Source organism: Athene cunicularia (genome assembly GCF_003259725.1).
Source record: "Athene cunicularia isolate RWA chromosome 10 unlocalized genomic scaffold, athCun1 chr10_part1, whole genome shotgun sequence".
Classification (NCBI taxonomy): domain Eukaryota; kingdom Metazoa; phylum Chordata; class Aves; order Strigiformes; family Strigidae; genus Athene; species Athene cunicularia.
Window position 1 is genome coordinate 21,648,691 of NW_020799112.1, and position 20,207 is coordinate 21,668,897.

At 37.6% G+C, this 20,207-nt stretch overlaps 1 protein-coding gene across 3 annotated transcripts in view; it reads left to right on the top strand.

Moving 5' to 3' along the window:
* Window positions 1-19,197, top strand: part of UNC13C (unc-13 homolog C) — a 149,393-nt gene extending 130,196 nt beyond the window's left edge. For all 3 annotated transcript variants that reach the window (XM_026855668.1, XM_026855670.1, XM_026855669.1), the window contains 6 exons: window positions 3,073-3,129; window positions 4,222-4,302; window positions 6,301-6,448; window positions 15,863-15,955; window positions 16,668-16,827; window positions 17,791-19,197. In XM_026855668.1, the coding sequence (XP_026711469.1) occupies window positions 3,073-3,129; window positions 4,222-4,302; window positions 6,301-6,448; window positions 15,863-15,955; window positions 16,668-16,827; window positions 17,791-18,076 (825 nt within the window). In that variant the 3' untranslated portion in view covers window positions 18,077-19,197. The remainder of the gene's footprint in view (window positions 1-3,072; window positions 3,130-4,221; window positions 4,303-6,300; window positions 6,449-15,862; window positions 15,956-16,667; window positions 16,828-17,790) is intronic.
* Window positions 19,198-20,207: the final 1,010 nt, after the last annotated feature.

The following is a 20,207-nucleotide window of genomic DNA, read 5'->3' on the forward strand; positions in this document are numbered from 1 at the left end:
CACAGTAACACCAAGAATGTTCCTTGCCCTTCCCAGTTGCACCAGAAATTCAATCGCTTCCATTTTTGCAGCTCCCAGAAAGCCAGGAATGCCACATCCCGGAGTCCTGCCTGCTGTGCCGTTCCTCATCTTGAGGCAGCAGGTACCCTCAGGAAGCTTAAGTCAATTTTAGCTCTAAATTTTGGGGGTGTTTTAATAGCAGACTTGAGAGGAGGTCCTCTCTGGGCAGGACTGCATTTCTACCCGGAGAAGAGGAGGGAAGGAAGCTGTAAGTAAAGAGGAAGGTCGTGCTGCTACACACAGGACAGGGACCCCGAGTGGTGACAGAGCCAGGGGCACCAGTGAGATCCCAGTCTGTCTAAGGATCAAAGAGCCTGGCTTGCAGTCCCTTTTTTCAGTTGCTTTTTGCTTTTTTGAGAGATAACATAACATAAATGTTAATTCTTCTCATTTTCAATCTTGTGTAGCATAAATTCACCATTTTGTGACATGTTAATGGTGACATTGCCATAGTGTGCCCCTGGGCAACTTTATATATATATGTGTATATATATATATACATATATATCCTGTGATATCAGTCGAGCTGCTAAACATCTATTTGGTCAGTATCCATACGTTAAAGACATATCATTAAATCATACTGTAATATATTACAGATATATGAAAGAATATTGCTGGAAAGGCAAGAGGAAATCTAATAGAACATGTATGAATGGTGGTAAGGTAAAAATGAAATAACCTGAGTTACTGAAAATTCTAGACTAGAGATAATCACAAGATCAAAGCCAGAACTCCCGAGCTCACTGAATTTGTTCATATTTACTATAATGCCCTTGTTTACCATGCCTAATTAGGAACAGCCTCTCTTTCAGTGAGTGACTGTGTCACATACATCTGAGATTTTTAATTTGCTTTTCAAACATTTTGGTGCAAATTTTATCTGCAAATGCAGAAGTAGCATTTAAATTGGATCACTGCATTTCCCATCAGGCGTTATGAGCATTTATTAGCTTCATGCAGGATCTGTTGTAACACTCCAATTCCTAGAACAGCACAATTCAGAATTAAGGGGGTTCTCCCTTGCTGTTTTTAAGTGGTTGCCAGTACAGAACTGCCTGTCAGAGCCTTAGTAAGGCCACTTGGACAATAGCACGTTTCAGTTAGGTAGACTAGTGAAACATTTTTTCAAACATTTCTCCCCCAAGAGTTTAAATGTAGACCTTTATTTTAAAAACAATACAGTTATTTTAGTCTTTCAGCCATGATGAAAATAACCTTTGACTGCCAACAGAACACAGATTTCAGTTCAGCTGCCTGAATCTGCAAGCACCTCTGCTGTCCTTACTGATGCTCAGAAATCACACCGAGCAGTAGGCTGTGACACTGATGTTACAGCCCATTTCAGAAAAGCTTATTCCAGTCATTAGTTTAGCAAGTTGATACTTCATTAAATTATGGCTGTACATCTGGAATGCAAACACAGAAAGGGGGGTGAAGAAGCAGAGACAAGGAGCCCTCCTCCCCCCTCACCTGGAATGAAGAGTCTTCTGGAGAGACCTTAGATTAGTTAGTGGCCAAAGGTAGGAAAACTTCTGTGTATCAGGCAGTTACTGATTAAAGGCAGAGACTGCGCCTGTCATTCAAGATTTTTTAAGATAATTTTAAATGGTCAGCTGGGATTTCCACAAGTGCTTAGCCCCCATTCTTCAGAAAACGGAAAGGACAGTGCTCCTCCACACGCTCTTAAGTAACATGAGCCTCTGACTAGAAAATTGTCTGTAGCATATTTTTTCCAAATTTTGCTCAACATTTGTGTAGTAGAAGATACAATACCTTACAATACTTCGTCTGTAATGACTAAGGAACGTGAAAAACAGGTACGAAGATTAGAGGATTAGGCTTTCAGAGTGCTTGCAGCATCCCCTGTGTATGCTACACAGCACCAGCTCTTGGGTTTTACCAGTGGCAGCCTCTGTATAAAGTGTCCCAGCTGGCAGGCATGGTGAAGGGTGTATAGCCAGTTGCATTATTTTGCTACTTCTATTTACTACACAATTAAACAAAATCAATGAAAAGTAGGATACTGTAAGAGAGATGTTTCCCTTTTGTACCCTTGACTAGTACTTCTTCTCTGAGGGTGAGAGGCACAGACATTTGGCAGCAGGGTTGTTTTTTTTTAATTGTTATATTAATTTTTCCATTCTCACTACTAATAAATAACGAAAATTTAAGCTGCAGTTCAATATTACATCTTCTGCAATTGAACCATACAGAAGCAAAATAATTTCTGGAAACTAAAACCTTCTGGAAGAGAAGGACTAAAGAAAAATTGTTCTGTATTGTGCTAAGTTGGACTGAGTCTTTTTTTTTCCTCTGATACTCAAAACTATGTCATGCTGAACGGTCAAGTAACTGCACTAGTAATTGTATTTCTTGAAAGTAACTGTGATAAAAAGATGTGAGCATGGAATTACAGAAGGATTCCATTTGCCTAAGACAAACATTGAGGCGTTGGCCTTTGGTATCAGGCCAGGATTTGGCTGGTTTAACTTCATAACACTTTGGTATATTTTCTCCAAAAAACAGGCTTTAGCTTAAGAGTACACCATTATGCTGTGTGTTACTCGGCTGAGGGTTTCACTGCAGACAGTTACACTTTTGCAGGTTCCTCAGGACTGTCAGTTCCTATTATGATACTGTTAGCAGAGCACCTGAGAGCTGTGATTACGGACAGATCTCTCACTGACACACTGTGTGAGAACAATCCCGGCCTTAGCTTAAAAATATCAGATACAAAATGAGGTAGCAGACAGGAGCACATGAAACCACTGTCCATAGAATGTGCAACATCTGAATCAAGCGTGGGATACTGGAGGGAATCATGCTGCAGGCATTCAACTTGACCTTATCAACTGAATGAAAATGTGTCGCATGCGTAACTGAAATTTTTATTTAGCTTTGCATAACAGTGACTTTGGCTAATGTCCTAGCAGAAAATAAGATCATGTTGACATAAAAACCAAACGCGCCGTTGTGAGTCTGTTTCCTGAATTTTCAATGTGATTCCAGGGGCCCCAGATGATATTCAGCGCAGCCAAAGATCTTGGACAACTGTCAAAGCTCAAGGTAATGGAGCCAAATGGAGCTGTGATTGGCTTCCTCTGATGGAAGAAATAGGTGCAATATGAGTGACTGCGAGGCCAAGCCTCCTGCCACGTCCTTGTGCTTATTTACTGTAGTAAGACTGAATATGGCAGTAACTATTCGTAGATGAGTAATGATTTTACAGTCTCATCAAAACCAAATTCAGAATAAAAGCCTGCATGCTTGTATGGCAAAGTGCTCACTAGATGGATCAAGAAGATATTATTCCCATACTGCACAACTCAGCCTTATAAGCATAAAACATCATAAAAAAATACATTCTGAGACCTTTGTGTTCCTTTCTGGAACCAGTTCTGAAAAAACTCTGAGGTGGGAGTACCAGTAATTATTTCCTGCATATTATTTATGGTGTGTGTTGAAACACAGCGTGTACCTCCACAATAAACCCGCCAGCACCGCATTACTGGAGTCCGTAACACACTCGATGGAGAGCTCAGACATTTGATACTGAGGTCAGTTGTTTGCTAATCAGTTTTGCCATCAGGGTTTCAGATTTTCACAGAAATGTGGTAATTTGTGCTTTTATGAATAATTGCACAATTTGCTAGAGGAGTTAAAATGTTGCCTAAGCAAATTATAGGATGCTTATTTTAGACAAAGAATTTACAAGTGTATAGTTCACTTTATGACTCTAACTTATGTTCTAATAAGAAACATCTTTTAAAAAAAAAAAAAAAACATGGGACATTAACAAACAGTTAAACCGTCAGGTTTATTTAAAAAATTAATTATTTCAGTATCATCTAATGTAATGATTTAAAGTTTTACCTTTTCCCCACCCCCCCAGAACTAATACATCCTAGGAAAAGAAATAAAGGGACACAGATGCTCAGTATTAAACGTTGGTTCTTCCCTACAATCTGTTTTCCCGAAACAACATGATTGCTCTAGGTTATAATTTGTTGTGAAAGTCTGAAGTTGATTTAATCCCCGTTAATCACAGGGGCTTGGGGGCATTTGGCAGGTTGGTTTGTTTGTTTGTTTTTTCAAGAATAGACAGGCCACAATACTGTCTCGCTTTCAAAATCAAGTCAGGCTTAACTTGCTTTGCAGGACCATGTGATCCGAGAGGAAGCCAGAAGCCTGACCCTGAGGCAGTGTGCAATAATGGAAGTAGCCCTAGCTACTATAAAGGTACGGCTTTACGTATTTATTTTGTTCTGTGCTGGAATGAGCGAGAATATGATTGACATAAATGACAGATTCTAGTATAGAATGGTCCCTTTGAATCATAAAGCTCCTTTTAATATGTCAGGAACCATTTGATCCTAAACTCCTTGTATTGACTTGAAAGCAAACGTCTAATAGTCTGCTTGCAGAAAAGGTATCAAAATTACCAGCTGCAGACAGAACTTGAAGGAATTGGTGGCCAAAGCTTATCCTATTCTTGTGTTTCTTTAGAGTTTAGTTAGTGCAGCTGAGCTAAATCCTTATTATGTTGCAGCATAGCCTCTTCTTCTCCCACAAAGGAGGCACTGAGCCTGAAAAGTGTGGTTATTCCGAGCTGCACTCTCCTGCAAACATGTATGACACATGGTTTTTATAGCACATCAGAATATAAGACTTGTAATACATGCATTACCGTGCACTATTTTAAATTCAATGTCCAACTGAATTTTTCAACTTTTTATAATTTGGAATTCACCGCCTAATTTACTGTCACTCCTAAATAATTTGATTAAATTTAAAGCTGCCATTTAATTATTCTATGCCTTGGTCCCTTTTCAGTGAAAACAAATAATCATATTCATCACACACCTCTTGAAAACAGTTCTGAAAAAATTAATTTTCATGCATTACCAACATCTTGTTGATGCAGCTGTTGCAATGCATAAACACACTTTGGAAAAATCTTAGCATTGCAGTAAATGTTTTACATAAGATTTTTAAAGGAGCATATTACAGACAACCCCGCTGACTTGACCTGGTGCTAATTTCGTTACTAGAAATATAAATTTAACTGATAAAGTAACTCTAGGACTTGACCTCTCTGAAAGGATGAAAGGATCAGGCCATAGGCCAGATGAAATGTTCTGAAAACTTTGTTTTCACTTCCACTTATTTATGGTTATTGCATTATGCTCCTAAATGTAAAAGTAAAGAGACTGACAAAGTTTCTGAAGTCAAAAGAAGCCCTTACAGAATACTATTTAATGTACTTAGGAGGTTTTTTTCACATTGGCCTGGATCTTTACTTGATGTAAATAACTTGAAAGCCATCAGTTGATAGAATAACAGCATATTTTCATGTCTGCTGTTGAAGAGACAGCACATCGGGAAGGTAAGGAGGCAGCTACTTAAGTATAAAATTGATATAAGAGGACGTATTCATGATCAAGTCTTATCCAACAAAATAGTCTCAAAAGACAAGAAAGAAGTATCAGAGAGGGCTCCAATTTTCATTTTTTGTCATTTTTTTTGTAGTGGAATTGGCATTTCTTTCAGAAATAAAAATAATGTTTGGGGATTACTGATACTGTGGAAACAGAAATGGAACAAAATGCTGTTCTAAATAAAAAAAAAGCTGGGGACTGGAGGACTGGAAGGTGCAGTGTGTGGACTAACAAGCAGTGGACACTCAGGGACTGTAGGTCGGCTTTGTCAGAGATATGCTGAGGACAAAGCATTTCTTATATATCTGTCTGTGCATTGAAACGTATTACAATGCTAGTCCAAAACTTTATATGCTAGGATCTTCTAAAATTTTAACAGAATTTCCCTTTCCCTGAGAAAGAACACATTCTTTACTTGTGCTGTGAACCCTGCCTTGAGTTTAAAGGTTTTGTTTAGATAAAGAGTTAAAAACTATTCCACTCTCCACAACCTAAAAGAACCCTGCAAAAATGTGTCTCCAGTTCTGACATATAAACACTTGAGATCATAAAGACCAAAATTAAAATTTTGTGTATTGTTTTTCTCCCCAGGGCTTAAATTTTTACCTTTGGAAGGAGCTCTGTAGTAGAGATGATGAGAGTTATCTCAGCTGCTATGATCATAAATCTAGCTACACATGCCATGTGTTATTATTAAAAGTTTGTGTAAGAATTTTGCTTAAAATTGTATGTCTGTAACTGCTGTCTCTCTCAGACAGCTTCTCTCTCTGAACAACCCTATTTGTTTTTTTCATTTTAGCAATACTTCCATGCTGGAGGAAGTGGGCTGAAAAAGAATTTCCTGGAGAAGAGCCCAGACCTGCAGTCCCTGAGATACGCTCTGAGCCTTTACACACAAACTACTGACGCCTTGATAAAGAAGTTTATAGACAGTCAAACATCTCAAAGTAAGTGATCTGTAAGAGAGATATAAGTGCATCAAATTATATGTTAAATGTTTCAAATCACATCGCACAAACACTGTGGTGTGCGAGAGTTTATTGTCACAGATCTGGGGGTGTGCTGGTATCCCCCGGCAGCTGCAATCGTCAGTCAGGGGAGCTTATCTGAGGGCAGTGCGGGTATCAGCTTGTCACTTCACGTGTTGGATGGTCCCACAGCTCGCTCTGAACACTGAGTAGCAGGGTTATTTATAGGAGCACTCCACACACAAACAGGGTTGTAGAGGCCATGCCAGAATGGATATTATAATTGCAGAAAATTCATAGAGTACATTGGCAGGCGTAGGTACTTTCAGAGATGGAGGATATTCATTACTAATCACAAATAACTGCAAAAAGCAGGACCTATCCCTTAAGGTTTCCTTTTCAGATTAAGAACAATAAATTGTGAGCAACATGTGCTCAACATCGCAGAGTGATTCCACAGTACAGGACCCACCCTTCTAGCTGGTTGTCTGTGAATTCAAAAGGAATAGAAGGTTTCTGCAGGCTAAAATACAGCATTATATTTTCATTTGTGCATTTCAAAATTCGGATTCAAAACCATCCTGCTGAAAATGTCACATCATTTTTTATGCCTGCTTGTCAAAATTCAAAATGTTGATACTTTCCCAAAAGCAAACCAAAGCAGAGAACATGCAAGAATATGGTATTATGGGTACTTTGAATCTGGACATCAGCAACACTGCAGCCACTTTTTCCTGCTCTAGAATTTTGGTGTAGTGCACCAAAAAAATTGAAACAAAGTCCTCTTCATTTAAAACGTATACAAATGTAATGTTTAAGGTAATGTTCAAAGCTGAACGGTTTCTTCATTCTAGAAAGTGCAAATTTTTGCATAATAATCTTTACTAAATTTCTTTGATTGTAACGGGCGTTTATCAAAAGGGCCTGTCTGCCACTTAATATCTTTGGAAGGAACACGATTTGCTGCTCTGTAAAGAATTACCCTGCTCCCACTCATGAGAATCAGAAAAGTTTTAATTGGACAGTTAAGCTGAAAATCAATTGCTTTTACCTCTGAAGTACAATGTGTTACTCGCGGTATAAAAAGCATGAAACATTACTATTGCAGCTTGCCCTAAGATTAATTCTAAGAAATTATTTTCTAAGCAGCTTCCATATTAGACTAAGGATCTCTGTTAATAATTCATACAAGTGAGAAAATTGCTATAGAACTCTAAAATATAAGGCATAGATTCTTTTTTTCCCCTCTCAAAAAAAATTAACAATATGGATTTAGGCAAAAAAATATTAATTACTAGTGTATTTTGCTTTTCCTCATGCATACTTTCATCAAACTTCAGCAGAAAAAATTACCCACCTTGTAGCCATAAGCAGAGATCTTTTATAAATCCTGAAATGCAAAATTGAATTTTCTGATTTTCATCATGATTTCAGCCTGAGGTCTGTGTTCATTTCTGTGCACAGATTAGCATGCCTGTGCTTGCACACCCGTGTTATCAGAAGTCTGCCCACTGGGAAGGGAAGTTAAGGAAAAGTGACTCACAGCTTTTCATCATCCTTTAATGTCTCATTTAAAAGAACTCAAAACCTCATCCATTACAACCTGCAGCCTCACGACTGTAGATGTATCATTAGCATTTAGTTAAAATGGTCCCGTTTGCAAATCAGAACCTTTGTCTGAAGTATAATTAGGTTTATATCTACCTGCCTTCATATTTGTGCACGTAACCAATCCATAATCACTATACAGTTGGATGTAATTAAACTCAAAGCAATAGAAAAAATAAAAGAGTACTTTAAATGAAATAGCTATTGAATAACAACCATGACTGTAGGTAGAAGTGGATGCTCGCTTTTCCTGTAGTGACTAGCAGAATCAGACAATAATCAGACTTACTTTTAACCACAGGTGAAGATACTTTTTCATTTGCCACAGTTAAACTGCAGTCTTTCTAAGAAACTGGAAGGAACAAGTTTGTTTGGTGTGAGGAGGCAGAGTCACTTTTTGCCCCTAGAGAGTGTAGTAGCTGTGTAAAAGTGTGTTGGGGACCCTGATACTTCCGGTATTCCTGTACGGGCAGAGCCAAGTTCAGCAGGGATAACCAGATTATCCAAGAACATGCTTTTGCACCATTTCTAAATAGGGTTGCTTGCTTAAGCCAGAGTTTAGATTCCTAGCCTCTGTGCCTGTCATGGTTTAAGCCCAGAGGGAAACTGAGCACCATGAAGCCACTCACTCACCCCTTCCCCCTCAGGAACAGGAAGGAGAAATGAAGCAAAGCTCGGGAATCGAGTAAGGTCAGGGAGGGGTGAGGCACCCATTGTGGTCGCAGGCCAGAGACAGGCTTACTAGGGGAAAGAATAAGACCATCAATTAAATTCAGACACTAACACCATCACTTAACAGGGTCGGACAGTGAGAAGCATTACCACATCTTACAGACACCTTCCCGCCAGGCTCAGCTTCACCTTGGAGAGGCTGGGTGTCTCCACCACCTCCCCGCAGCACAAGGGGCAGGGAGTGGGCTATGGTCAGCTCCTCACCCGTGGTCTCTGCCGCCACTCCTTCCTCGCTGGAGGGAGGACCCAGCCACCCTTCCCCTGCTCCAGCGCCTCAGGATTCGTAGTTGTTCATGTGGTGGTTTCAATACACCGAACACTTGAAATCTAAACTCTTATTGCCTTTTGCAAATACGTTGGGAGATGTTACTGTTATGGACGTATGCTTTAAAAGCAGATTACACAGTCAGTGCTAATGAAGTTAATTGCCATAATGTTACTCTGATGATTTTTCCTTTTCAAAACACAGCTACAGACTCTCAAGACTGTTTTCAAAACAAACAAGTGTTTGAATAAGTAAATGACAATGCTGAGCATAACACAGCAGTAACTTTCTGAGTAACTGACAACATTGCTGCTTTTTTTCCTCTCCATGTAACAATTTCCCATTTAAAAGGAATATGATGATGTAAGTTGTAAATTCAATTCTTACTCAGTGTTGTGAAAACAAATCTGAAACCGCACTATGAAAATGAAAGATAAAAGTGTTTCTGTATTAACTTCATTTATAATATGACTATCAGATTAGCATATGTAGTGACATAGCTCAAATTCTGTCATATGCTACCATATTAAACACCTGTCTTTCTGCCTGGCACAGGAGAAGCGGCACTACCAAGAACCATTTTGTGGAGCAGGTCACTTTTAGAGTGTCTAAAATGGACTTTGATACAGACCTAAGGGATTTTATAAAACCTGAAGGCAGTTTAGTAAAGAATGGCTTTTCAAAGCCTGACTAGTATCTGACACACTGTACGGTTACTGGTACCTCTGCAGAGACTCACAGAAAACAGCCCAGTGAGGCTCTCGTAGCCCAGTACACCATTACCAAGCAGATCCCCTGAGGTTCAGATCTCTGATTCTGTTTCCTTTAGACTTTTGTCAGCTGCAAATTGTCACTTTTAGTTTGGGCACTAGTAATACTATACATGAGCTCATACTGTAAAAGTTATTTTTTCTCCTCTAAATTGAGCTCCATGATAACATTTTTGCATAAATTCAAACTACAGTATGGATTGTTTTCAACACCTTTTGTGACCAAACATGTCAAGCATGAATCAGTTGTAAAATAGTAGCACGGTGCCAAGCCTGACCTGTAACACCCTGCTCAGTTGCAGGGACTCGGGTTGGGTAGTGTGTGGCTAAAACACACCATGGCTGGCTAACAGCCAGCACAGAGTATCATCAAGGGAAGCTCAGAAGTTCCTGCAACAGACCAGGTATTTGTACACTGATGTGTTTACACTAGTTGTCAACCTACAACTCTGGACAAAAAGATCAAGTTGCAGTTGAGGCAGGACTAAGCTAATTTTAATTGAACTTAAGCTAAATTCAACTACATTTTCACAATCGAGTCAAAACTGTAAAAAACCGAAGGACAAACTCTCACTGTATTTCAGAAGAAAAGGAACAGACTCAGACTTCAGAACACTGAGGTAAAACTACATCCATATCTATTGGCCTACCGTACAAACTTTCCTACTCTGTGGTATATTTGACTTAAAGCTCAGACCAGTTCTGGTGATGCTTCTCAAAATTTTTCCTAAAAAATGAGAGAACTTTCAGCCTGGCAGTCACCTTTTTATTGAATTAAGTTATACCCTTTTAGACTACTTAATTAAGTGTTTCAAAATTTAAGGAGATTTATGGCTGTGGCTCAGTTTAGCAACAGTCTTAAATGTTCAGTAATTTCATAAACTGTAGCCTGTGTTGTGAATGTTTACATTGGGTTAGCATCAATTCTAATCACATTTGGACAAATATGATTTCAGTTTTAGCTAACTACTTAAAAAGACAGCACCTCAAACGTCATAGTGTCCGGAATTTGCTCTCATTACAGCTAATTTCTCCAAAGTAAAATCCACTGTTGCATCTAAAATGGTTACTTATTGGAAACAGAGAAATATTTTTTCTTACAAATTTACAGCAGCTCAGTTTTATATGACCTTATTAAAAACACTACTGTTCTTGTAAGGTATGCAACGTAACACTCCAGAGTGGCAGGACCGCAATATATTTTTTAGCTTGATTTTAAAGTGTTTGTATTACTTGAGCAGGAAAATCAATACTCATCGAGCAGCATGGAGCTGATACTACTACCCCTACTTGTGCATTTCAAGGACTGTAGGAAAGGCTATTCTGTCACATCAGCTGATTTGTATCAGATTTCTTTGTTCTTATGCTGGACAACTGAAAGCTAAAATGGGAAGAAGCATCTGAAAACAAGAAAATCTAATTAGCAGAATTTAAAATATTTACTTAATGAGAACGAGTAACTCCACGCTCATCTTGTGAAGCCACCAACATAAGGAAGGAAATTAGATGATCAAAAATGAAGAGAAATTCAATTCAATTCTGTTTTCCTTTGCAACCTGTAATGGTACAAGGCAAAGCAGAGCCTCATTATCTTCTGTCTTCTTAAATATATGGAATCAGGTTCAAATACTGAACTCATATACTTAACTTAGAAAACACCAAACATACAACAGTTTAGGCAAGCAGACAGATTACATCAGGCTACAGAAAATAAAAATCGTTTAGCAGCTCTTCTCAGTCAAAAAGGAAAGAACTTTTTCTGCTCTTCTGCATGTCAAAACTTGTATTATTAACTGTCATATTTTGAAAGCTCTACCTATATTCTATCACGAACTTCAAATCCTACAGAGCATTTCCAGTTCTCTCAATAACCTGTACTTAAGACAGAATTTAACTCAAGAAATAATCCTGCTTCATCCACTGCAGTTTCAAATTGAGGTCACAATCACCTGTTGCACAACCTTATTTCAAGGAAAGAAAAAGAAACAGACCTGCATAAATCAGCGTACAGTTGCAAGGAATGGATAGTGATGAACAACAGAAAACGTAAGAACGGTGAAGAAACTTGCAGGATTACAACTAATAGAAGTATTCTAGCATATGGTAAGATTAAAACAAATTCATTTAGAATAGTAACAGAAACTCAGGATTTTCCTCTAAATTATAGAGCCTCAATCCTGTAAAAAGTAACTTGATTGGTCATCTTGATCTTTTGTCTTGTAATAAAATAGCAGATGAAGCCCAGACAATTATATGTATTTTATTGGCATCATTAATCAGAAGATGACACATTTGTCTGAAATAAAATTTCATAGCTTGTATAACTCCTGGAGCATTGGGCACTGTAAAAGCTTAAATATTTCTTCAACATTTTCATTCTTATGTCCTATATGGAAAATAAGGTCAAAGCATCAGTCCAGTGTTTAAATAAATGGTCAGATTTATGCTGAAGCAGCTAGCTAGCAAATGGGATAGAGTAGTGTTACCACAGGGCAGCGTTGCCAGTTCAGCTGCTTTTATTGCCTGGCTCACAGTGCTTAGTGAGCTTTTCTCAGTCTCAGGTAGTAAAATCATGTCATGCATGATGATTAGTTCGCAGACAGTTGTTCTGCTTTTAAACTAGATTTCTAATCCTCAGAGAGGTAGACAAGGTCTTGAAATCCTGAATCCTAAAAGCCAGAGTAAAAAAATATAAACCTTGATAGATTTAGATTTAATACGGCTATAAAGTTTGTTTCAGAGCTTAGCTTATTATCTTTGACTACTTTGGGGCAAAAATACTGCAAAAGTCACCACTTGCAACAACTTTATGAATACCTGGATGAGAGGAGGAGAAAGCCAAGAAGCTACAAAAGTCCAAGAAGAAAACGGTCTTTAAAAAAGCATCTGGTCCCAGAACTATAAAAATGTAAGAACCTTGGGCATTAGGAGGCGGCAGTGTAGACATACAGAGAGAGACTCAATCAGGTATGTATAAAGTAAAGGGAAAGGCTGCAACGACTCGGTAAGAAAGAATCTCTTCCATCTGGTATGGAAGTTGGTGCAATCAGAGAGCTCAAATAGAGCAGAAAGGAACAATGTGAATGAATAATCTAATGTTGAGGGTAGAACCATGCCAGCTGGAAATGTGTTTCTCTCTGGAAATAATGCTTCTGGATTTCAACAGTAAAGAAAAAAAAAAAAGACAATAAAAAATAATTAAATCTGTTGTTATTGAAAGCTGTAATTGTTACTGGATGAAACAAGAAAAATGCATCCCTAGCTGAAGAACACAAACAGTGAAAACGTTCCATTATTCTTCTCTTGTGCTACTGGATGACTTTGCAGCATAAAACGAACCCTTGTTTACAAGCATGCCCTTAATATCTCTCTCTCTGACACACAATTTGCTGTTGTCTTTTATTCTTTATGTTGTGAGAAACACAAACAAAGCCTCTTCCAGATTTTACATGAAGCTATCCGCAGGAAGATATGACGAATACCAAAAGATCATACAGCACTTTCAAAAGAAAGAATTGCTGTGCTAAGATAGAATGTAAGATAGTTGATGTTCCGTGTCATGAAACGATCTGTTAACCTGGGATTATACAGCCACCTTCAAACTGTACCACAGGCACAGAGCAGATAACAGAAGGCTCATACAGGTGAGCGCAGGGACAGATTTTTCTCCTAGGGCTCAGTACTCTGCGTTTCTGTCCAGCAGGATAGTGTAAAAAACATCGCATTTATGGTTTTTTCACTGCTCAGTTTTCAAGGCTGCTGTGTTTCACTTTCTTACAGCTACCAGATTTTGCAGTACAGAACTGTAAATCGAAGAGATTGCAAGATTGATAATAAAATTTGTCTAAATGCAATACTGGATAAAAACTAAGTTTGTTAACAGACAGTTCAGGCAGTACCTTTTCAGACAGAGCAATTTTATCTTCCATAAATACTTCTGTATGAGAATTGGCATAATTATGTAAACTTCCCTATGTTTATATTAGAATATATAAGTAGTGCAAGCTTTAGGCATGGCTACAGTGCTTGTTTTAGTCATTATGTGCACAAACTCTGCTGTCTTAAGTACTCATAGCAGCATAACCGTGGCAGGTAGAGTCAGAGCCAAGGCCCACGAACAGTCCAGTGATTAGCTCAGCTTCTCAGATGTGTTTTGCCACTCTTACTGAGGTCCATGCTGCATACCAATGCTCCTAGTAGCCCCCAAAACAAACTATGCAATATTTTCCTTTTTTTTTTTTTTTTTTTTTTTTTTTTTTTTTTCTCTCTAAGAAACTATGAAAGCACCTCAGTTTCCAGAGCAGCTGAAAAGTACGCTCCATCAGAGGTACTGCTCCCGCTGTTTCAAGGTCTTAAATTCTATTCTTAAATTTCATGCTAGCTCATTTGCTGTGAAATTTATTTCTGCTGGGCTCCTTTTTCATGCAAACCTAGAAGTGTTTCCAAACTTTTTAAAAACTTTTTGCTGCTAAAGCATCAAGCAGGACAAAAGACCTTTCACAGAATGTACTTTAGTGCACAATCACAGACTGATTCGATAGGAGTTTCTTGCCTTTATCAGGAATAATATTCTAGAGAATAGAGAATATAGGGAGGTTTATTTTTACAAAATATACAAGACTCATTTTTACACTTGTATTTTCTGCTATATTCTCTACCAGAGTCCACAAGTTCGCACTCCTCCAAAGGTACCTACTAAGGAGCAAAAGACAGAATTAGTTCCTGTGTGCATATGTAGCCAATATATTACTATCATGACTAAGACACATTTGACTGGGTCCTCGGTCCAAATGGCTGTCTTCTCTCAAGATCATTGGGGCCATACCATCTATCACATCAATGACATTCCAGGTGCTAAATAAGGAAGGAATCAAAGCCTGAGTTTCTGGACTTTTTGTCCGTTGAGGACCAAGCATCTTTGGCCAGAGGAATTTTTTTCTCTCCTTTACAGTTTGTTTGCTACAATTGCATGACTGCAGTTTAAATGCAGGGGATCACTGTAAAGCCCACCTATGAGAGAATTCTGTATTTTGATTCATATAAATAACCTAACAAATAAAATCTAAAGCAGAGTTTAGATTGGAAACAGTTAAGTAACCATAAGGTTTTCAGACATAAAGCAGAGTTATCTGTAAATTTGTTAAGCTTCTAATGAGTTGTATTACATTACTAAAGGAAGACAAGTGCAATCATCCTCTGCAGCGATAGGGTAAAGGAATGTTTGCTTCTCCTCACGTACAGATGGATGGGGACCCAGTGAGTATGGTTGTTCTGTATAAACAGAAAGAAGATAGAAACTTTGCTCTGCTAACCCACAGAAAGAACAGCCAGTTATAAAGGGGTACTAATTGGCTTTAACATCCAGTTCACAGAGATTCAACTGGGGAGCAAGTGCGACACTCACAGCCATCCTGTTAAAGAACAAGTAAACAAATCCTGTTTTGTTTATATTGTGCTATTATAATCTGATCTATGAAAGGACCCTTCAGTACATACTGAGAGTCCTTTTAAGGAATCATGATGTGCAAAGTGTCTTAGAACTTGCACTGGTGCTCAAAAGTAAAAACCTTCCAAAATGAAGTTGATGGCTCCTCTGCCATCCTTACAACCTTCCCTTTTTTCTTTAAGCCCGTGTGTCTGTGCTAGTGCAGAACTTGTACTTTGCCTAGCCATACTCCCTAGCCAAGGATTCATCAGCAACAATACAGAAATAGCTTTCCAAATGCACACTTACAATAAGATTGTTAGGGTGCACATGCAAACAAAGTTTGACAAAATCACCAACTTTTGCATTTCAAGACACAAATACATTTTTTTTTTACTGAGTCATTTTACATAGACATTTTGGGAGTGCTAGCTACTTCTGTGGCAAAATCACTTACGAGTCTGTAACTGATTCCCACTTAAATGTAAAATATATGTCAGAAATTTCTTAAGTGTTTCGCAAAGAAAATAGCATTCTCCATTTATCACTGTCTACTTCTCTTGATGTATTGAGACCTACTATTATTATTTCAGATCAAACCACTAATAATTCAGTGGGTGAGATATCTATACAGGTGAATATCTCTACACATCCTGGAACTGGGGAGCATAAAGTCACTGTAAAAGGTAAGTTTCAAATAATTTTAAGAAGAAAACAATAAACAATAAAACAAAGCCCCAAGCACCACATCCTAAGTAAAACATACCACTAATGAAATAACTACTGAGTATCACAGTACTTGTGAAGCTGTGAGTATGCTTCAGGTGATTAGGATTGTACCTTGTCCTTCCTCAACATCAGCAGAAGTTAAGATTGTGCAGGTAAGCACTGTCTATGCTTCTCTGTGTAGACAGTTAACATTTATTACATGAAGATGGGGAGTTATAAATTTAAATGTGACAAATGACACTTCTGATTTTCTTCCATATAATTTATTTTTTCAAAAGTTGAAGCAAAGCTGGGTGGTGAATGACTGCACCAAGTCTTTAGAAGTTCCATTTTTAAACAAAATGCCTTTGTTCTGCACAGCCTGAATTCCAGAGGAAACTCAGTATCATTTAGATTAGTACAAACTGATTTTTTAATTACAGTGAAGGTAGCAGACAAAAGAGCTGTTAATGTAAAGCATTTGTAAAATATATGCTTCTATTTGCTACTGTTGTAACTGCAAGTGGTCAGACTTGGCAAGGAATAGATGAAGCTCCTCCTAGGCTTGCCTGGTTTTGGTATCCTATAGGAAACTCCCAGATCACCTTTCATGGGCTATACAGTCAGACTAGGTAATGAATTGGAGCTCTTCCAAGGGAATTTTATTTGACTTATTTTCTTTCTTTATAGTTGTAGCAATTAATAATCTAAACTGGCAAACAACAGCCATGTTCCGACCATTTGTGGAAGTTTGCATGTTGGGACCTAACCTAAGTGACAAGAAAAGAAAACATGGAACGAAGACAAAGAGCAACACGTGGTCACCAAAATACAACGAAACTTTCCAATTGTAAGTTTTTTCTGTCTGTTAATTTCATACTTTAAGCAGATTTTGTTAGAATTCCTTGCAGTTAAACCGGTAAGAACATAGAAAACTTTCCTAAGGCCGCTGTATACATCAAAGTACATAGAAATAGACCTTCAAAATTATTTAGGAACTTGTATCTTTGTTTTTTATAGGAAGATGAATGACAAACACTAAGCTTTCAGGCTTACAAAAGCTGGTTAAAGTGTACAATTCATTCCTAGAGAGGAAGAACTCTTTATACACCCAGGAATCTATCTGCCTAGGTAGCTATCTGAACTGAAGCATTAATTATTACTGCTGGATGTCTGGGCCTTTATGACTGTTGAGACATCTAGACATGTGATGGGTTTTGCATATGTTAGTTGTATTATTTATCTCTATTATTTAATCCTTAAAGCAATAAGAAACATTCACCTAACGTGGAGTTTTAAATCTAGTACTTCTCCCAGCACCTCTCACCTGTTTCTCCTCCTCCTTTTCATAACTGAGAACAATCGTTTTGCTCCCCTTAGCACCTCAACCCTGACTAGGACAGAGTTTCCTTTGTCAGTGCCTGATCACAAAGCTCCTTTAGAGGCTTGCTGCCAGCGATTTTCTTTATTTTTTGCAGTTAATTTAAAGACGTGTTTATAAGAGTTGTGGAACCAGCTGAACATTTTAGGTACTTTCTAGGGAAAGGTAACTGTTTATTTCAGATAGCGAGGGAATGATGAATTCTCTGTTTCTGTTCAGATCAGTAGGAACAGAGGCTACATCATCAGTAGCGCCTGAAAGGTTCACTGTGTAGGTCTGTAACCAAATGACACTCTGTTGCAACAAAATGGAACAACAAGAATTAAACTACCGCTATCACTTTCATTCTTACAAGATTTCCAGAGGACATTCATTCCTTAGGGGGAAGAAACTGAACTTTTTGTTCTAAATTCGTATTTTTAATCCACACAGCATTTTGAGTAACGAAGATAAGCCAGGAGCCTACGAACTTCACCTCTCAGTGAAAGATTACTGCTTTGCTAGGGAAGATCGCATCATAGGAATGACAGTTATTCAGCTGCAAAACATAGCAGAGAAAGGGAGCTGTGCGTCTTGGTACCCCCTGTTGAGAAACATCTCTGTAGATGAAACTGGGTTAACAATTCTCAGAATACTTTCTCAGAGGACCAACGATGAAGTTGCTAAAGAATTTGTAAGACTTAAATCAGAATCAAGATCTGCTGAAGAAATGGCCTAAACCAGCCAAGTAACGCAGGATTGTCACCGCCAGGAACATAGATACAATGCTGTTGTCCGAATACTGCATGCATGTGCAAATCTGTGGGAATGTTTAACTAACTATGTTTTTTCAGTGTTTGCCAGTACCTATGTACTATATTTGCAAGGTATGTCAAGGAGCTGTTTATCTTTTATACATATTTTGGTCTTTGGTAAAGTAATTGTTCCAATGAAGTGCCAAAACTAAGATTAAGAGTAAATGTTTCATCATATCTTTTTAAATGTTGATTTCACCTCATCACAATTCCTTTATTTTTTAACATCTATTAATAAATAATTAGCTTTTTTTAATTTATTAATAGGTTGTCTCTGTTAAACTGGTGTGTTGCTTATTCTAAATTAAGTTACCTCCCTTATTATTTTTAAAAAGATGTACCTAGTTTTCGTCAAACTCTCATTTTATGCAAGCTTCATTTTAGGTACCTTACTGATAACTTTTTCTACCATTACTACAGATGCAGTTACTTATAGAAAGTGTTTGTAATTTTATAATTACCAATATAAAGTAATGATTTTTGCATAAAAACTGAAAAAGGATGGAAATATTTTATGCTAATCTTTTTCCAACCTTTCATAAATATCACTGTGAAGAAATGCTGTTAAAGCAAGTTCTCAAGAAGCTGTGCTTATCAGAGTTTGTTACTGATGTTTGATATCTTGAGATAACTTTGTTCTTCAAAACTGCCAAGGTAATATCATATTTGTATTAAAAGAGTCAGTATCTGTAGAAAAAGACTGCCATACAGTACAGTATATGTGCTTTTAAAAAAAATCATTTTTTAAATGATATGGTACTGTACAAGGGTTAGTAGTTTGGACTACGTAATGCTGGTTTGTGGCTTGTTTCTAGAAATTGTTTATGAAAAGAAAAGATGCTGTTAGCATTTTCACTCAGAGTTACTAACGTTGCTTTACATACTTAGCTGTAACATCAGTTAAGTGCTTTATTTCTTTATTTTTTTTTAGAAAAGTTCAACTGTTTGTACTTATGCAACATTACTATGTATTGCACTAAAGCAAACTCTGTGTCCTGTAAATATATTTAGTGAGAAATTGTAAAATAAAGTATGAAGAAACTGCTTTCTAGTTTTGTCATTTGATATTATTTACATACCCATAGATTTTGTGCCATGGGAAGCCCATGCAGTGGCCTTACAATACAGCTTTAGAACGTATCAAAACATGATCTTCAGTCTCTAGCAGCTGGCACTTCGGTAAGTGTAAGGTTTGAGACGTCAGTGTTCTAAAAAACTGTAGTAAGTGCAGTAGACAGATATATAATGTACTGTTCTGTAATAATGCACACATTTGTCATTGGTTTTGGTTACAAGTGTTTCTAATAGCACAGGCTGGAGTTTTCAGTTTGCTTAGGAAAAAAACAGTAAGAGGAAGGGAGGACATATAGCTAGTGTGTTGATGCCAGTCTTTTAGAAATCTAGTACCTGATTCCACACAGGTAAAGCAGATTCTTTCCAGGATATCCCGTTGTGAGATATCTTTAAGGTCCCTTCCAACCCAAACCATTCTGATTCTTTAATTCTATATATAGATGAGATTTTAAGGATGTCTTTCAGCACCCTCAATCCTCTTGCTTGAATACTAACAAGTAGATTTGTCATAAGTATATTTAGACAATGAAAGAAGATCCGCATAGTCTTTAGAGAGTTAACAATACTCCACTGAGATCACAGCAGGGGGCTGGGACCCGACTTACCTTACTAGTATATATCCTGCTGATAGTTATGATTGCAGAATCCATTCTGGCAGAGGGGGATTTTGATGGGTACATTTTTAACTCATCACTTCAGAAAGTCCTTTCTCCATGTGAAAATTTATGCTGAAAATTTCACATTTCAATTTAGACATTAAGTGAATCCTTAAACAACTCTGAGAACGTAACCTTAACAATACCTACTAAATCGAGGTTGCATGTAATTGCAAATACTTGCAAAACTCTCACAAGTATTTAGAGACAGAAAAATCAATCTTGAAATCTTTTGTGTTTCAGATGTATTGTGTGTTGTGAAATACTTAAAAGTAAAATCCAGATGTAGGTCCAGTAACTTTAACAAAACCAAAGAGGATTTTAT